The 18,833-nt window shown below is 38.2% G+C and overlaps 1 protein-coding gene across 1 annotated transcript in view; it reads right to left on the minus strand.

Annotated features, from left to right (window-relative positions):
* Positions 1–18,833, minus strand: part of LOC122787540 (multidrug and toxin extrusion protein 1-like) — a 1,007,044-nt gene that overhangs the window by 174,740 nt on the left and 813,471 nt on the right. The window contains exons 12-13 of the mRNA XM_044054311.1: positions 4,634–4,709; positions 2,187–2,256 (exon numbers count right to left, since the gene is read on the minus strand). Of these exons, the coding sequence (XP_043910246.1) occupies positions 2,187–2,256; positions 4,634–4,709 (146 nt within the window). The remainder of the gene's footprint in view (positions 1–2,186; positions 2,257–4,633; positions 4,710–18,833) is intronic.

Consider the following 18,833-nt stretch of genomic DNA (forward strand, 5'->3'; position numbering starts at 1 on the left):
CACAGACATTGCAAACATACTGGCAGACAGGTTCAGTGAAAATTTCTCCCCCCCCAAAAGGAGAAATATCTATCCCAGCAGAGTGTAGCCTCCCAATCATCTCAAATGCCCAGGTGAGAGCTGCTCTCTCTAAAGCTAAAAACACAGCATCAATGGGACCGGATGGTGTCCCCGGCTGTGTGCTACACAAACTCAATGAGGAACTAAACCCACACATAAGGCTGCTGTTTAATCTTATCCTTACCACAGGATACGTACCCAAAGAGTGGCGTACGGCAACTGTGGTCCCACTCCACAAAGGCGGTGCTTCTACGGACCCTGGTAATTACCGCCCTATAAGCTTAACAAGCCTGGTCTGCAAAGCTATGGAGAGGATCATAATGGAACTCATAAATAAAGACATAGGGGACCTACAGACATTGGATCCTACTCAATTCGGCTTTGTCAAGGGCAGATCATGCCTCTTGAACTTGGTCGACTTTTTTGAAACAGTCACCAAGGCCATTGATGAGGGTAAGGCAGTTCACACAGCCTACCTTGACCTTGCAAAAGCTTTCGACACAATACCCCACTCGGGTATCATAGAAAAGCTCACCAGCTTAAATGTAAACCCATATGTCACAAGATGGGCTGCAAACTGGCTCAAGGACAGAACCCACAGGGTTAGAGTTGCTGGTGCCATGTCAGACTCCAAGCCAGTCACAAGCGGTGTCCCACAGGGCTCAGTCCTGGGCGCCCTCTTGTTCAGCATCTACTTTTCAGAAGTGCAGGCAAACATGGGAGGATTGTGGCTGACAAAGTTTGCAGATGACTGCAAACTGGGCGCCATAGTTGAAAATCCATCAGATACAGATATCCTTCAGAGAGGTCTCATAGAAACGGATAACTGGTGCCAGAGCCATGGCCTTAAGCTAAACGCCAAAAAATGTATAGTCATACCCTTTGGTAAAAACAAGGTAACCCCAAGTTACCACATAGGTGGCAATCCATTAAGCACAGAAGAGGTTATCAGGGACCCAAGTTGACAGTAACCTTTCTTTTGACACTCACATTGCCAAAGTGGTTAGGAGGACCTTCTACATTGCCCACCTGATTATGAAGGGATTCACATCCAGATCAAGGGAGGTCATTGTTCCCCTGTACTCTTCACTTATCAGACCAATGATTGAGTACAATGCCCCATTCGGAATGTATCTTTCCCCACACCCGCAGCAAATGGGAAGACCCCCAAAATTCCCCACCAAAAGGATAAAGGGGCTCAAAAATATGCCATATGCTGCCCGACTGAAGAAACTCCAGCTCTATTCAGTCGCATACCGTCTGCTCAGAGGTGACCTGTGCCTGACATACAAGGCCATGTCCAACCTGGAAATAATGGACATGCTCCACCTCAAAAAATCCAAATCCACCAGAGCCACAAGAGCAAGAGACTTAAACCTCAACACGGATATAAATAGGACGTGCTGGAGGGACAGATTAATCACCCAGAGACTCCCTATGCTGTGGAACAGAATCCCAGTCCATGTGAGACAGAGCACCTCGCTGGCTCTGTTCAAGAGGAATCTTGACCAGTGGATGGGAGATTGTAAGTTTACCCTGGGGATCATCTCTGTATCACTGCTGGACAGAGGCACGGCAAACTAATGGGTATAGTATACTTCAACCTAAGGGGTGGTGAAAGCCACACAACTCTGGCTAGGCTTATAAATGCCCTAGGGCAGATAGCCTAGTATGAGCCTATGAACCTATGAACATATTTAGGGCCTACCACCTCATAAAGAATTGATGAACTTCATACATGGTGGAGGGGCACAGCACATTATGAAATAAACTCTTTGGCACGTTAAAGTCTAGAGTCTATAGAGAAGACCATTTCATCGGGTAAAGGGGAGAACACATTGTCTCATACCCTATAATAGAAACCAAATAAGACAATTACCTAAAGATAAGCAACAAAGATGAATAGCTGTGTTACTTTCACAACGAAAGAAAGATTACTCTGTGGCTTAATAAAAAGATCAATACATTAAGACCATCTTGTATCAGGAAGGAAACCATCATCTTAAAACAACATGCAATACTAACAACAACAACAGTAATAATAATAATAATAATAATAATAACTAGAGCATTACATGTGGAAGGAAGATGGACACTGCTTATGTCCACTCTATACTACTACTTACAGCAGTTGCATCAAAGAGAAGGAAAGGAGCAAATACTGGAACAACTTCTGCGACTAATGCAATGATGTCTCTGTAGCAGGCAAAACACAGAAAGTAAATTACTAGGTTTTAGAAAATAGAAACATATTCATTAAAGGGCACCATTACATCACAACAGCTAGAACGATTTAAAGAAAAGAACTGAGCAAGACTGGAAAAAATTAAAATGTACACATTTTGCTTTTATCACAAAAGCTAGAACCCCTTCCTGCTGTCACCTGTTAGGTGATAAAGTATGTCAGTGCATAACATGTTCAGGGGGTTGTAAACCTTGTTAAGGATCAATCAATCAATACAAAACTAAATAAAAAAATCAAAACTAATGATGACAAATTGCTTCTGATAGTAGCCTATTTTTATTTACTGAATCTCATTCACTGAATTACAAATCACTGAAAAACTTTCACTGAAAACACATTTAACTGAAAAACTAATTTTGTATGATTACATTTCCTAGAAAATGTCATATAAGGCAAATGTACCTTAAGAAGATGTTTTTTGAAGGATGGCAAACAATCTTGCACACCCTTGTCCCTCACACCCCTTTCACTAAAATACACTAACTCCACACTTGCACAGCTGTAGAGAAAAGAGAAAAATGCACTGAATCACTGCTGGTGCAGTTTGTGTTTGTGCACCAGCAGTGATTATCGATAAACTTCACATTTTCTATGAATTGTTGACTCAACAAAATGTGATTTCAGTGAAATGTGCTTTTAGTGTTGTTTTTCAGTGATTTGAGATTCAGTGACACAGATTCAGTGCAGTGAGCCAACCTTTATTTGTATGCTTTGTTTTCAGTCTCTTGTATCACTCCAATGGGACTTCAATGGCTAGACACATTTTTCAGGGTGAAAGTGACCTGTAGCAGAGAATTTATCTTCAGGTGATATACAACCCGAGTATGTAACATGATGTTGTCCATTATACTGGAACAAGGACTGGGAGGTATATCGTTTACTACCATTATAGGCATCTTGTGTTAACAGCAAACAGTTTTGTGAAAGAAGGCAAGCTATGACATGTGACACGCTATGCACATCTAAAGCATTGCTCTGTGAATGCTAGGTAGAATCCTTCTTTCCCACCCATTGTAGTTCTGTTACACTGCTACTGTTTGCCAAGACAACGCGGTATTGCAGTTGGAACATTGCTTATCCCTAACCTAAAAGTGGACAATTTCTTATGGAGTGTTACACACTGGTCAAAACAACCTGAATTACACTGGACAAGGCAACCTGACTTGATCCTGACACCAGAGATCTTCTTTTGTCTCTTATTGTTCATTTCAAACACTCATAATTTTGGCTAAACACCTTGGAAACTACTGCCAGCGTAAGCCCTCTTAATGCTGTTCACTCTTTCTGGTAGCTGCTATGTGCATATCTGCATTCAGTATATGTTTATTAAAAATAAGTACTGCTCAGGCAAAGAGTCTGTATTAACAGTGCAAAGAAGGGATACAATCTTGAGCGAGTCCTATCTGAACCAGTCAGGGGGAATGAGACTGAGTAGCTGACAGTGGGGGAGTGGTATAAGTCAAGCTGTTTTAATGTTATCTGGAGAGTGGCTGAATGGTAGAACTTACACTAATAGGACTGCATGCACTTTATTCAGGGGAGAGGGCAATCACAAATGCCAGTCTGTGTTCCAAGGCTGAACATTCCAGGGAATACTACATCTGCCATGTACTAGGGGAGAATTAAGACAGCAAGAAGCAGCTATTCTAACTGCAGATGGCAGCCCCCTAAGCTTCCACATCTTATACTTTACTGTCATCCATAAGGACAGGGTTCTCCAGTAAGGCAAATCTGACCTAGAAACAAAGGATCTCATTCCGCACACATACTGATGTCATATGTGAAATAAAATAGGGAGACCAAAGTGTCAGAGGGGTAATGTGAGGGTTACAGTGGACCAAAAAAAAAAAATTACAAAAGATAGTGGTTCTGAATTCTGAACTCATGCTCCACTCATGTTCCAAGGTTCATGAGCAACAATATCAAAAACTATCCAGTCTACAGTATTCTGATCTGGTGACAATACTATAAATATGAGTATTATACTTAAAATGTCCAAAGATGTTAACAGTTTTAGAGAAATTGTGTTAACATGTTTTCAATGCATTTTAAAGGTATTGCTATTATCAACAACGCAGCCATCAACAGGATGGAAAACTACTTGAATCAGATAGACACCATCTTACAGAAACCTATACTCAGAATAACATTTCTGTCTGATTTGACAATAAAAGCATTACCTGTATGACTGCAAACAAACAAAAACAAATGATAAATCACACTCTTTATCAAGCTATCTTGAGGTATCATTTTCTAGAAAAGTATGTAGAAAGTGATGCATTTTTCCTTGAAAGCATTGTAGTTTTCTTTCAAAATGTATTTACTAACTTGTCTGTGGTAAACATATAGGCCACATAATTCCTTAATCCTCCAAAGACTGCAGTGATTATGATTGCAAGGCTCCCTAAAAACAAAAAAAGAATACACATGATTAATATTTTAAGTTTATTAATTACATTCTCCACATCTCTCTCTTAATTTCCACTGCTATCCAGTCTACTGGCTGTATTTTCCCTTTTCACAAGTATGTTGCTTTAGTTGAACTGACAGAACAGATCCCCTCCTTTCTTTGGGACTGACTTAATTTTAACTTGTGCTTGCACACACTAAATCTATAAATATGAAATTGAGCCATGTTATTTTGAAATTAAAAAAAATGTAACAAATTATGAAAACTTTGCACATCCAGAAAGGTATGCCTTGGTAATGACCCAAATAAAGCACAATGGGCCTGATTCCAAAAGGCTTGATCTCAGTGTAGTGACCACTTACACTGAGAGCAAGAGTTTTGAAATCTGGCCCCTTGTGCAAGCCTGTTTATATATGGGGCTTACACTGAAGAGGCTGGGGGTTGGTATAACGGTTAAGGTATTAACTTCAGAAACACAAGGTAAAAGGTTTAATTCTCACCTTTGATGGGAAATTGGCCAGGCTTAAAATGGCCCACAGGGGTAGCTAGCCTAATACTTACCTATGATCCTATGAACACTGAGAACAAGTCTTTCGGAATCAGGATAGACTTATACAGAGCAACACGTTTGGAATCTAGCCCAATATTTGCCAAATCCCAGTTCAACTTAACTCCTTTCTAAATGGAATGAATTACTATTAATTACTGTTTCTTTCCAAGAGGCAAACATGTTATTTGGATGAACATACAAAGGGAAAACAGTGCAAGTTACAAAACACTGCTGACAGATGAACACTAAAGGGGTTTGCCTTCGCAGAGGTGCACAGTTTTATAGTTGATTACATTGCAGACATTGTGGGGGCTTTGCACCCCGAAAGAATTTTGGCCTATTTTGCCATTACCATTAGTCACATTTTTTATTCAAATGATGTTCAAGCAAGAGAAGATGCTACCAAATGTCAATCAAAAATGTTCATCAGACTGTTGCTAGAATAACTGTCACTGTATTCTGGTTCTTCATAGTGACTGTCCTATTAAATTAATCAGTATACCTTGATTCCCCCAAATCCTCCCTGCTGATAAATCAATGAGACTCTCAATGGTTATCCCAACCCATTCTGAGTCTCCTGAAAGCAATGTTCTGAAACAGCCAGGAGTAAGACAAATACATAAATGCTTATCACATGCAACTGACAGTAGTCTCCAGACCGATGGCTCCTGCACTGAGAAATTCTTCTGTACATACAGCAGTGGAGTTCTTCAGTACCAGGACACTAAGGTTTTCTATATTAAAAAAAAAAAAAGTTGGATAACTGTACTTTTCCCAAGCATTCAACCTTTGCTTGTCTTTGGCTACTCACTGTCAGCAGCCAAAAATAATCCCTTTGGCCTAGAAAACCACAGGATGTTTACATGTTGGAGTATCTCAAGAATGTTACATAATAACTCTGTGCTTTAAGTACAGCTGAGACTTGGGTGAAAAGGCAGCACCTTAATCTGGTAGCTTGGCTGAGTTTACATATGTTTAGAAAGTGAATGCCATAAAGCAGAAAGTGCTTTAAAGAAACCTAAATGTGGGCAACCTGGCTGACTTTGCTTCTCTTCAGAAGATCGACATTATAAAGAGCTTAGATAAACAGATAGAGAGGCAGAGTTAACATACTTGTCCTTATGTAATAATGTAATACAACAAACAAAAAAATGTGCAAATGTTCCAGTTTATAAATATACAGATTTTACAGGAATTACTATGGTAATCAAAGAAAAAAGTATTTCAAAAAAAGATGCACAAAACGCACTGTAGTCACCACCCGAAAGTTCCTGCAGCCAAACAGTCTAATACGAATAAAATAAATGCTGAAGTAACCACGACGGCTGTATAATCCAAACTGTTATATTCAATGTTTGAGTTATTCAAAGATAAAATGGATGAGTGCTTTCGCGTAGCCAAATGTACACTTCTTCAGATCCTTAACAATTTTAAAATGATGCAAACAAGTTAATATATACACATCACATGACCATAAATACATCAATTAATCAATTATAAAATCAACTTCTAAAAGAAATAGTCACATCTTATTTAACTCTAACAGAGCGTGCATCCAACACTGGCTTAATATATTGATGTTATTATTAAGTCCTGGCGCTAGATGAGCTCGGAGTCTGAAAATCCATTGTAACTCAATTCTTCCTAAATAATTACTGTTATCTCCCCCTCTTGAGTTCATTCTTACTTGTTGTAATACCCTGAAATTAAAACTATGTCCTTCTTGTTCCATTATGTGCTTCGCTAGAGCATTTTGTATATTCTCATTCTTAATATCCTATAAATGTTGATATATTCTATCTCTTAAGCGTTTCAGGGTCTTTCCTACATAAAAACTTTGGGAGTAATTACAACTAGCAAGATAAACTATATTGGTACTATTACATGTAGCATAAAACCTTGGTTCAAATAAAAAAAACATGTTTGGATGTTGATATCTTTGTTCGATGCATATTACTTCACACATTTTACATTTTCCACATGGGAATGTACCCAAGCGTTCATAATGTGTAACTACATCCTTCCTCTTTTCTCCACATAGCAAGCGTTTTAAATTTTTATTATTCTTATAAGAGAAGCTGGGTGTTTCACCTACCCATCTCTGTTTCTTCATCAATAGTTAAAACCTGCCAGTTTTTCCTTATATCAATCATCACCTTATTGTCCTTAGTATAGTTAGTCATAAAACGAACAGGATGTTTCTTATTCTCAAAATTACCACTTTTGTTTTTATTGTCTACATAGTCAATTTTTTTCCTTTTCTTTTTGTTCTATCTTCATTTTAGCTCTTTCTAATTCAGTTTCTTTGTAACCTCTTTCTAATAAGAACCTCTCCAATCTCTCTACTTCTTGTTTCTTGTCTTGTGGAACATTACAAATTCTTTTTATTCTTTTCATCTGTCCTTCCGCTATGTTATTGAACACGTGTCCTGGATGCATACTACTATGATCTAATATACTATTTCTCCAACATTCTTTGCGATATAATTTAGTATTAACATTCCCCCATTCATCTCTATAAATTGTTACGTCTAAGTAGTTTACTACTTCATATGAGTGAGTAGCTGTGAATTTTAAAAAAGACGTTGTTGATTCTAAGTATGTTATGTAATCTTTTAGGGACTTTTCTTGCCCTCCCAAAACATAAGAATATCGTCTACAAAACGTCTATATGTAATTATATTAGTACTCAAATTGTGACCTCTTAAAAAATGTTTTTCCCAATGATATACAACTAGGTTCGCATATGAATTTGCGCATGGGGTGCCCATCACTACACCCCATTGCTGTAAATATAGCTGTTGTTCATACATAAAGATGTTATTAGAAAGTACTAAATCTAATAGAGTGCATATCAACATGTTTTCTTCATTGCTAATTGTCGTCACAGTATTGAGTATTTCTCTTACTGCTTCTATACCATGGTCATCATGAGAGAAAAGGCAGTTGAATTAAGTGGGAAGCAATACTTAATGGTCACGTTGGATGTACAGAGTTTATTTACTGCGATTCCTAAGGACCATGGTACAGAAGCAGTAAGAGAAATACTCAATACTGTGACGACAATTAGCAATGAAGAGAACATGTTGATATGCACTCTATTAGATTTAGTACTTTCTAATAACATCTTTATGTACGAACAACAGCTATATTTACAGCAACGGGGTGTAGCGATGGGCACCCCATGCGCAAATTCATATGCGAACCTAGTTGTATATCATTGGGAAAAACATTTTTTAAGAGGTCACAATTTGAGTGCTAATATAATTACATAGAGACGTTTTGTAGACGATATTCTTATGTTTTGGGAGGGACAAGAAAAGTCCCTAAAAGAGTACATAACACACTTAGAATCAACAACGTCTTTTTTAAAATTCACAGTTACTCACTCATATGAAGTAGTGAACTACTTAGACGTAACAATTTATAGAGATGAACGGGGAATGTTAATACTAAATTATATCGTAAAGAATGTTGGAAAAATAGTATATTAGATCATAGTAGTATGAATCCAGGACACGTGTTCAATAACATAGCGGAAGGATAGATGAAAAGAATAAAAAGAATTTGTAATGTTCCACAAGATGAGAAACAAAAAGTAGAGAGATTGGAGAGATTATTATTAGAAAAAGGTTACAAAGAAACTGAATTAGAAAGAGCTAAAATGAAGATAGAACAAAAAGAAAAGGAAAAAATTGCCTCTGTAGACAAAAACAAAAGTGGTAATTTTGAGAATAAGAAACATCCTGTTCGCTTTATGACTAACTATACTAAGGACAATAAGATGATGATTGATATAATAAGGAAAAAGTGGCAGGTTTTAACTACTGCTGAAGAAATAAAGAGATGGGTAGGTGAAACCCCCAGCTTCTCTTATAAGAATAATACAAATTTAAAATGCTTGCTATGTGGAGAAAAGAGGAAGGATGCTGTTACACATTATGAATGCTTGGGTACATTCCCATGTGGAAAATGTAAAATATGTGAAGTAATATGCATCGAACAAAGATATCAACATCCAAACATGGGTTTTTTATTTGAACCAAGGTTTTATGCTACATGTAATAGTACCAATATAGTTTATCTTGCTAGCTGTAATTACTGCCAAAGTTTTTATGTAGGAAAGACCCTGAAACACTTAAGAGATAGAATATATCAACATTTATATGATATTAAGAATGAGAGTATACAAAATGCTCTAGCGAAGCACATACTGGAACAAGAAGGACGTAGTTTTAATTTCAGGGTATTACAACAAGTAAGAATGAACTCAAGAGGGGGAGATAACAACAATTATTTAGAAAGAATTGAGTTACAATGGATTTTTAGACTCAGAGCTCATCTAGTGCCAGGACTTAATAATAACATCAATATTAAGCCAGTGTTGGATGCACACTCTGTTAGAGTTAAATAAGATGTGACTATTTATTTTAGAAGTTGATTTTATAATTGATTAATTGATGCATTTATGGTCATGTGATGTGTATATATTAACTTGTTTGCATCATTTTAAAATTGTTAAGAATCTGAAGAAGCGTACATTTGGCTATGCGAAAGCGCTCATCCATTTTATCTTTGAATAAATCAAACATTGAATATAACAGTTTGGATTATACAGCCGTGGTGGTTACTTCAGCATTTATTTTATTCTAATTTAAAAAAAGGAAAGATGTTAGGAAAATCTGTCCACAGTGGCTAGAAGAAGATAACCATCAAAGAAAAACGAGCTTTATAAATGTCGACAGATTAAGAAATAGGCTTTTTCTATTGTACAAGTATCCTTGAAAGTGCAACTAAGTACAAGTTGTGCTCAAATGCCCTGCATTTTATAAATTACTTGAAGTTTTCAAAATGGGATGAGCTATTCATAAACATAATGTGCAGTACACATAACTGCATTCTCTCCAGTATGTTTACCATGCTGACAGTTACGGCTCGTGCTGGTGGCACACAAATTTATTTATTTTACATTTGTTAATCGGGAAAGTCCAACTGGATACATATCCATTTTCAGTGGAGGCCCGGGGGGAAAAGCTCCAGAAATACAAGAATAATTTAACAAATACAGTTAAAAGTAAAATACCAACACAGTTCAGATAGCAATTCAGATAACAATTCAAACGTAGAAGGATTGCAGGAGATAAAAACCTGGGAGAAAAAAAATAGGGAGTAAGTTTGGGTAGTAAGGTATAGGGAGGAATATAATATCTGAGTAGAAATGCCAGTAGAAATGAGGAAGAGAAAAATATAAAGCAAGGAGCATATTAGAGAAGTAGACTGAGGGAGGGAGATTAACCTGAGCTATAGCAGGTACATATCCAGTGGTTGGTGAAATCAGTTTTTGCCGCAATCTTAAATTTTGTTAGAGAGGGTTCGAGGGTTAAGGCAGGAGGGAGCGAGTTCCAAGTTTTTGCTATGTAATTGCAGAATACTGAGTCACAGGCGTGACTGCAGGATTTAGAGGTTTTTACCATTAATTTATCATTAGATCTCAGTGGTCTGGTACTGCTGTAAGGGGTAATTAAGGGTTGTATACCTGGAACTCTGTCTGGTTGGTAAAGTATTCTATGGACTATTGTAAGCTGACTGTATAGTAGTAGGTTGGGGAACTCGAGCCATTTTAGTAGTTTTAGATTTTGACAGTGATGTGTGCGATAGGTAGCCCCAGTAGCAAATCTAGCAATATGGTTGAAGCAGACAGTTAATTTATTTAGTTCAGTTTTTGAGAGGTTAGTGAGAATGGGAGAGGCATACAGGAGAATGGAAAGTAGGTAAATGCATGTTGTGTTGGTTCTGGCCAAAGGGGTTAAAAACGCTTTGTTTCTGTATAGTGAGCCCAGTTTTTATTGTTTTTTTTTAATTATCTGGTTAACATGAAGGTCAAATTTCAGACTGTTGTCAATTAGTACCGCAAATAGTTTGGTGTGGCTATCAGGGGATATTCTGGTACCACTGTTAGATGTGATTCTGAAGGTGATCTGAGGGGAGTGATGGGTTGGGGAGAACAGCAATAGCTTGGTTTTGTTAGCATTTAATAGTAGATGTCTGCTAGAGAACCAGCTTTTGAATAAGTTAAATGTTTTCTGGGTCTGGAACTGGAGTCCTGGGATGTGGGTCTGGAACTGGAGTCCTGGGATGGAGTTGGATGAGCAGACCAAAGTAGAGTTGTTTGGGTCTGGAACTGGAGTCCTGGGATGGAGTTGACTGAGCAGATGAAAGTAGAGTTGTCTGCGTACTGTATACAGGTAGCTTCAGGGGTGGCTGACTGCAGATCACTAACAAAGATTGAGAATAGTAGAGTACCTAATATGGAGCCTTGTGTAACTCCTAATGAAACAGGTAGAAGGGTGGAGAGTCTATTTTGCCAGATCACTGCCTGATTTCTATCTTGAAGGTAATGTTGAAACCAGTTGATAGTATGATTATGTAAGGAAAGTTTACGAAGAGAGAGTATTAGCTTGTTATAATTGACCATATCAAAAGCTTTAGAAAGGTCTAAAAAAAAAGAGCCAATGAGATTTTACCGTTATTCTTATTCTGGTTGATGGTGTCTGTGAATGATAGCAATGCTGTTGTGGTGCTATGATAGGGTCTAAAGCCATGTTGTGAGTTTGTGAGAAGTTTGTCCTGGATTAGGTAGTGCATAAGCTGGCTATGAATACACTTTTCCATGATTTTGGCTAATGGTGAGAGGATGGCTATGGGCCTATAGTTGGATAACTCTAAAGGGTTTCCACCTTTATGCAGAGGTATGACATGTGATACCTCCCAGATGCTGGGAATGGTCCAAATTGAAGTCTTTGAAATGCACACCAGCATTCTTAGCACACCACTATGTACTATGCACTTTGTTGTCACAGAATGAATGGCCGTGTGGTATAGCAGCCCGGCCCATTGTGGCAGGGAGCAGCTATGCACTTTGGTGTCACAAAATGGATGGCTGTGTGCTATGGCACCTCGGCCCATTGTGACAGGAAGCAGCTACAGAGTAAGGCATGGCCATGTCTGATGCATCTTACTCAGTAACTGTTTCCTGCTGTGTCATGCCACACCATGATTCATTACAATTTTTTAATTTCTTATGATTACTAGTATAATATGTCAATAAGGGGATCTGTTGCTGGGACAGTTCCCACTGACAGGAGTGCTACAGTGTCAGTTTGTGCAGGAGAGGACATGCTTTTAAGTTTAAAAAATAAAAATAAAACTCTTACATGGTAGATAAACCTTATGTGCTGATACTCTGCTCTGTGTACTGAGCAGTACATCAGCACAGAACGGGAATCCTTCTTCCTGGAGACTTGTATAAATATGAATAGACACTTCTGTTTTGAGGTTGCATAACTTTTGTTAGATTTGCAAGGTTTATGCAGTTTACCTCAGATATAACATTCAGAATCAAATGAACTGCTGGCAATGAGACAGACTATGGATCTATGAGCTCAATTACCTGGGTTGAGGAATAGATCTCAGTCATCAGAGAGCTTGACAGGGAAGAGCAGAACATCCAGTGGTCAGCGTTCTTTCTTTCTTTAGGGAGGCTCTGAGATTGGTACCAGATAATGGCTGGAGTGGACATTAGGACCTCATATAAAAAGGGGTGCTACTGCAGAAGGTGGGGATGTCTGTGGGTAGGGCTGTGAAGTGATTTGATTCATCAGTGTACAAACACACCACCAAGAAAAGAGATGAGGTTTCTCGGTCCATGGTGGTACAACATGATGCATATTCGCACCTTCCAAACCTGTCGTCAGACCATCTTTATGGTACTCTGGCATGTTTTATGGCCTATGTTGCGTCTTTGCCCACAGCAGAGACTCTGTCATTTGTGAGGGACAGACCCTCTTTGGGCAGTTGTGTCCTGCAAAGAAGTAGAAGCAATGGCAAATGTCCTGAGATGCTAGGACAAACATAGTTCATATATTTTGTGTAATAGTGGCATAAACCAGTTATTCTATATCTGAATCTGAAACACCTACATGTTATATGAAACAGAATAAGCAACTAAAATGCTACAAGAATAACCTTTTATTTAGGCAAAAAACTGAAGTCCTGTCCTTTATACTGGCCGTGGGTATGTTTTGCCCTGCTAAATCTGACGTTTTTAACAAAACGTGGCAACCCTAATTGCAGATAAACACCTGACAATGCCTGATGGAACAAACAAGTGGATGAGAGCATAATGAATAACCACACAAAGCAGGAAGAATGATGTAGCCAAAGCTTGTTTTGCTAATAGGATCTACAGTCAGTACACTGTCCAAAGCATGATAGGACCAACTACTCTATTATGCATCAGGCACCATACTGCTAAGAACAAAGTTAATGCAGCTCATGAACTGCAAAGTATTGCAGTCTCTACTTCAATTAGGTTGTAGTCAAACATGACACTAACTGCTGAGAAAGCTGCGTCCCCCCAACAGTCTATCAGAAGGATGTTTTACTTATTCATTTATGAGAATTACAGATAAGATAAACCTAGGGTCAACAATAATAATTTGGTATTTAGGGGTGCTTTCAGAGTAAAGGGGAGGTCATGACAGCTTGTTTTACAAACAGAAGGACACTGGTCACCTTTGTTTAGGTGCAGCAGTATGTGGCAGAAAGAAAAGTTTCACGCTGCTGTCTATAACATGGCCTCAGCCAGCTTACTGCAAGGGGAAATTAACATCCAGTGTTTATCAGAGATTAGTCATACTGTATCACATAGAATGCCTGAGGATTGCACTGACCATTCAAAATGCAGGACATTCATTGTGATCCAGGATTATAATTGCCTACATTGCTTACGCCAGGACACAAGGCAAAATAATAAGTCTTGAAAGTGGAATTTGCGTTTACTTTGGTACAGGGTGGCACATTCCAGCACTGGAAAGGTGTTCACAACTCTAGAGTAAAAGGCTTGCAAAGCAAGTTACTCAGTAGTCTAAGACAGGTACAGTCACTGTATGAGCTGTGCTTCTTGGATGTGTCTTAAGACCACCAGCATCAGCCTGGTACCTGGGAGGGGACAACATTTGACAATTAAATATGTTAGTCTGAATACTGTTGAACCAGTGAGGCCTTTGTATAAACACATTTTTCACTCGCATTAAAATTAATTACATTAAATGCTGTGGGGCATCTACATTTTGTGGCCTAAGATTTTCAAGGGAAGAGCTTTATCTAGCTAGAGGTTAACCTTAAAATTACAGTGATCTCTTAGCAGGCCAGTAATTTTAAGATTGTGATATGTTTGCAAAAGATGATAATAGTTAGAGAGTTGCTTTAGAGTAAACCTAATTTCACTGGCAATATTGAACAGAATCGATAACCACAGCGTGGGCATTCAGACTAGACTGAACACGAAAACTCTCAGGGAAGAAGTACAAGATAATTGAAAAATTGAAGTCAGCCATGTTTTATTCTTTCTTCATCTTCTTCTTAGACATTTTGAAAGACAAGGAATGCGATTCATGACGAGGGCTGGTACATGGTAGAATGGTATACCAAAGCACTGTGGACTTTGTAAAGGCTGTTACACAATAGATTAAGACATTGTATGTGGTCTTACCCCACTGTGTAGCTATAGTGCTCTGTACATGGAGCAGACAGCAAGTAACCACCCTCAAAAGGATCTTGCTATTCAGAAAAAACTACAACTGCATATGGGCTTGTTTCAGAAATGCATACCTGCACTTAGTGTAGAATGTTTGAAATCATAGTTTTTACTGAGTCTTACAAGAAAGTAGGGCTCATGATGGCCTTAAGCAAGTAATAGCAGATGATTTAATATAAATCACTTTACTGACTGGGTTCTGTTTAACTTATTTTACATTACAGTAATTTATGTAAATATTTAAAAAGAGAAGTTACTAGGACTGAAAGCATGCCCAGCATATTATCTCTCACCACGTGGCTAGTTGTATGCCACAAAAAAAAAAAAAAGACAAAGAGAGGGCTGAGTGGAATCCTGGTAGCAGTAGTCCTTCAGATATGGTGGCACAGCAGCAGGCTTTCCAACCTCTAAGCTGTCATCACTGTAAAAGTACGGTGAAATATATGCCCATGTGTCTAGGGCTAGTATGCCACATGGGTAGAAGAATTCTGCAAGTGATTAGTGTAATGAAGCAAACCTTCATAAATACCTGTAATTTTTAAGAAGTTTGGAAATCCTGCTTTAGCTAAACTGGTGCACTCTGTCTGTCCACTAACAGATGTGAATTTTGGAGAGGAGGTTTATGATGGAGACATCAGCCCTTTTCCTAGCTCTGATAAATGGAGTACATAAATACCATCAAAGGAAAACCTTTCCTAATTCACACAGGGCTAGAAAGTGGCAGCCAACCAGTCAAACATAACTAGAGTTGGGAAGGAGCAATGCTATGTGATACTCCAGGGATAAAAAGACACTTCTGCTGTCAGGCTACAAAGATTTTAACTAGAATAACTGTTCCACAAACATTCCCAAGGAGACCAGATAAATTAACAGCAGTGCAACTGATTTTTTGTTGTATTTTTCAAAAATAATGTTTTCAGATGTCTGACAATTAGAGGAAATTTGTCTTTTTAAGATAGTTCTAACTCAAATAGGCTTTGAACGTATCACTAAATAAAGGACAAGTAACTGAAATACTGCACAATTTGGAGACTGAGGCTTAAAAGCACAAAGCATACAAAGCAGTGCACAAAACTGGAAAAGCTGTATTTAATGGTGAGACACACCTGACCTTAATGTTTATAATAAAGCTAAACTGCTCATTGTTTTGGCACTAATTAACTGATCTCACTGATAAAACTGAACATGTACAAGAGGTATTCTGTATCTGGTAAACTGGAAGAAATAAACATTCCAAAGCCTAATAAATGAGCTCAGTCTACTCAAAACATACGTACACTCACAGCAATACTGCATCAGAATACAAGATCATAAAAACAGCAGTTGCACTGTCGAGTAAATCAATACAAACAACATCCAAAGCCTTAATGTTAAAGAAATCTCAAAACTAGGGTTGCTACCTGCCAGGAATTTTTTCTGTTGGACAGGAAATCAGGGTCTCCGTCTGGAAATCAGGTTCTCTGTCAGGAAATCCAGTTATGGTGAATACTCAAGACATATTTTGATCATTCTAAGAGCTAACAAATTTTTGAATTACATAGCTCTCAATGTATCAGGGACAAATCTCATCAGAATCCGTGACAAATCCAGAAATAATCAGGGACAATTTTAAAATATTAGTACTATTAACTTGTGACACTGACAGAATAAGAGGATATGAATTAATACACATTTTCTAAAGTAAAAGACATGTGTCTCTAATTATTGGCATTACTTATTAAGTGTGAATTTGTCACGTTTTCTCCAAACGTAACCTGTTTTAAGAGGGATTATAATGGAGAGTGCTAAAATTTGAGTCAAAATCATGGACATTTGAGAGGTATGCTGAAATATGTTTCCTAAAATGTTTGCTTTTTCAGTAGAAATTTTTTAACTGCATTCAAATGCAATGTAAAAACAATCATTGCTGTAGCTTTTACTTGTTTATATATATATATATATATATATATATATATATATATATATATATATATATATACATATATATATATATATATATATATATATATATATATATATATATATATATGTCGACTTCTATAAATGAAATTACCATAATACCAAACCACATATGCTCGAGACAACAACACTGAACGTTCACTTTAAGGAGCGTTCAGAACATCGTAATTTTAACATGGGAAAAGAGCCAGGGTGATAGCAGATAGCATGGGTAGGAAGTACCATTGAATACTTTGTCTGTGGTTTCATATTGTCTAAGTCTGCCCACGTAGTCACTGTATTACATTTAAAAACTGGTGCTTCTGGGTGCGGCTTGCTAAAAGGAGTGTGTTCTCATTCCAAAGGGTGTGTGGCTTATTTGTCAAGAAATGGAAGGATGAGAAGGTGGTAACCTTACTCAAGATTAAAATTCTTCATTAAGTGAATCAAGAGAAACAAATGCACAACACGAGTGGTGTAAGCAGAGAATAAAATTGCAGGTATTAAAAATAATGTACAACGATAAATGAAGGAATGCAATCACAGCAGACAAACAGAGATATCAGTCCCCCCATTCTTCTGCATCATTAGAAGTTACCCAAACTTGAGGTCATCAGCAGGGATGCAATAGTATCGGGATAAGCCAGTGAATCAGAGTCTGCCTCAGGAGACTGCTGTGCAGAGTCCAGTTGCTTCCTCTTGCATTTTCTCTTGGTTGACCTTCTCAGCTAATTTGGTATCTGGCACTGACTCAAAGTATTGTTACTGCAGAAGACTACTCAGTTCTCTGCCCTGGCAATGATAAGCTATCCACTGGGTAAAATATGCATGGACAGAGGCCCAGGGTTAGACAACTGTGATAGTAATAGTCTCCTGCAGCAGAGGCTACAACACTGGAACCAAGTTCAACACTGGTGTTGCCATCAGCACTGAACAGTCTAAACTTGAAAGGATGAAACTAGTCTATGCCAAGGGGTCAGTGGAGAGATACTGACCCCAGATACCATATCTTGATGCTGATGTCAATCAGGTTCTTGGCCCAAGGAATGAGCAGGTTGGCATTAACTGAGAAGCCAAGTTCTCAGCCCAAGCTCTGGGTTCAAAGTATCAATGCTAAAGTCACCAATGCCAATGCCATTACCAACTAAAGTGACACCAATCAGGTCAGCATCAGCATGGACCAGAGTGTCCTTGATCTAAGCACCAGAACCTGGACTGATGAGGCTGAAGGAGGTCTTAGCATGGTATTCTCCCAATCTGACCTGGTATGAGGGTAATGTGAGAAAGCCAAAGTCTGTCTGAGGCTGCAGTATGGTCAAGTCTACAATTGTTCTGGAAGAGGAGGGGGGGCCTAGAGTGGGAGGTTTGGAGGATATCTACCTCTAAATAAGACAATTCACTGACCCGTCATTGAGAACCCATCCACAGGCTTGAGACTGTATGTTCATAGGTCACTGACAGTAAGCTCTGAAAAAACTGACTCAGTGCAGTAACCCCCCCCCCTTGTGCCTGTAGGACATCTTGTCAAGAGAAGGGGGAAAAGAAAACTCTAGCTCTCTCATGTTCTTTATATCTGCCCAATGTATGTTTGTCCTTTTTCTTCTTGGGAGATTTGTCCCTTGCTTCAAAGGAAGCCTTGTAGGTATAGGAGACTTGATTATAATTTGAGGAATTTAATGTTTAAGTATAATTTTCTCTTGTGATTAATTAAAGTTATATTACTGAACATTTCATATATATACTGCAAATTTCTTTCAGATGGGAAGGTCCCAAACATTCCATTACAGTGCAAAGGGATTCATGAGTATACAATTACCATTTCCCAGACTGACAATACTGTAAAACAATTTAGCTAAAAGTCACTTTCAGAAAACACTTAACCAAGCTTTTCTGCAGGGATGGCAAGACCTCTACACTCCTCATGTGGTGGGAGACACCCATGCTCTCCAAGTTATATGACAGACTCCACAGTCATGCAACAGTGGGGAAAAGTTCATATTCCACCCTTGCTGAAAGTGGCTTTCATCAAGTA

This window comes from Protopterus annectens, chromosome 13.part0, assembly GCF_019279795.1.
Source record: "Protopterus annectens isolate FY-2018-M chromosome 13.part0, PAN1.0, whole genome shotgun sequence".
NCBI lineage: Eukaryota > Metazoa > Chordata > Ceratodontiformes > Protopteridae > Protopterus > Protopterus annectens.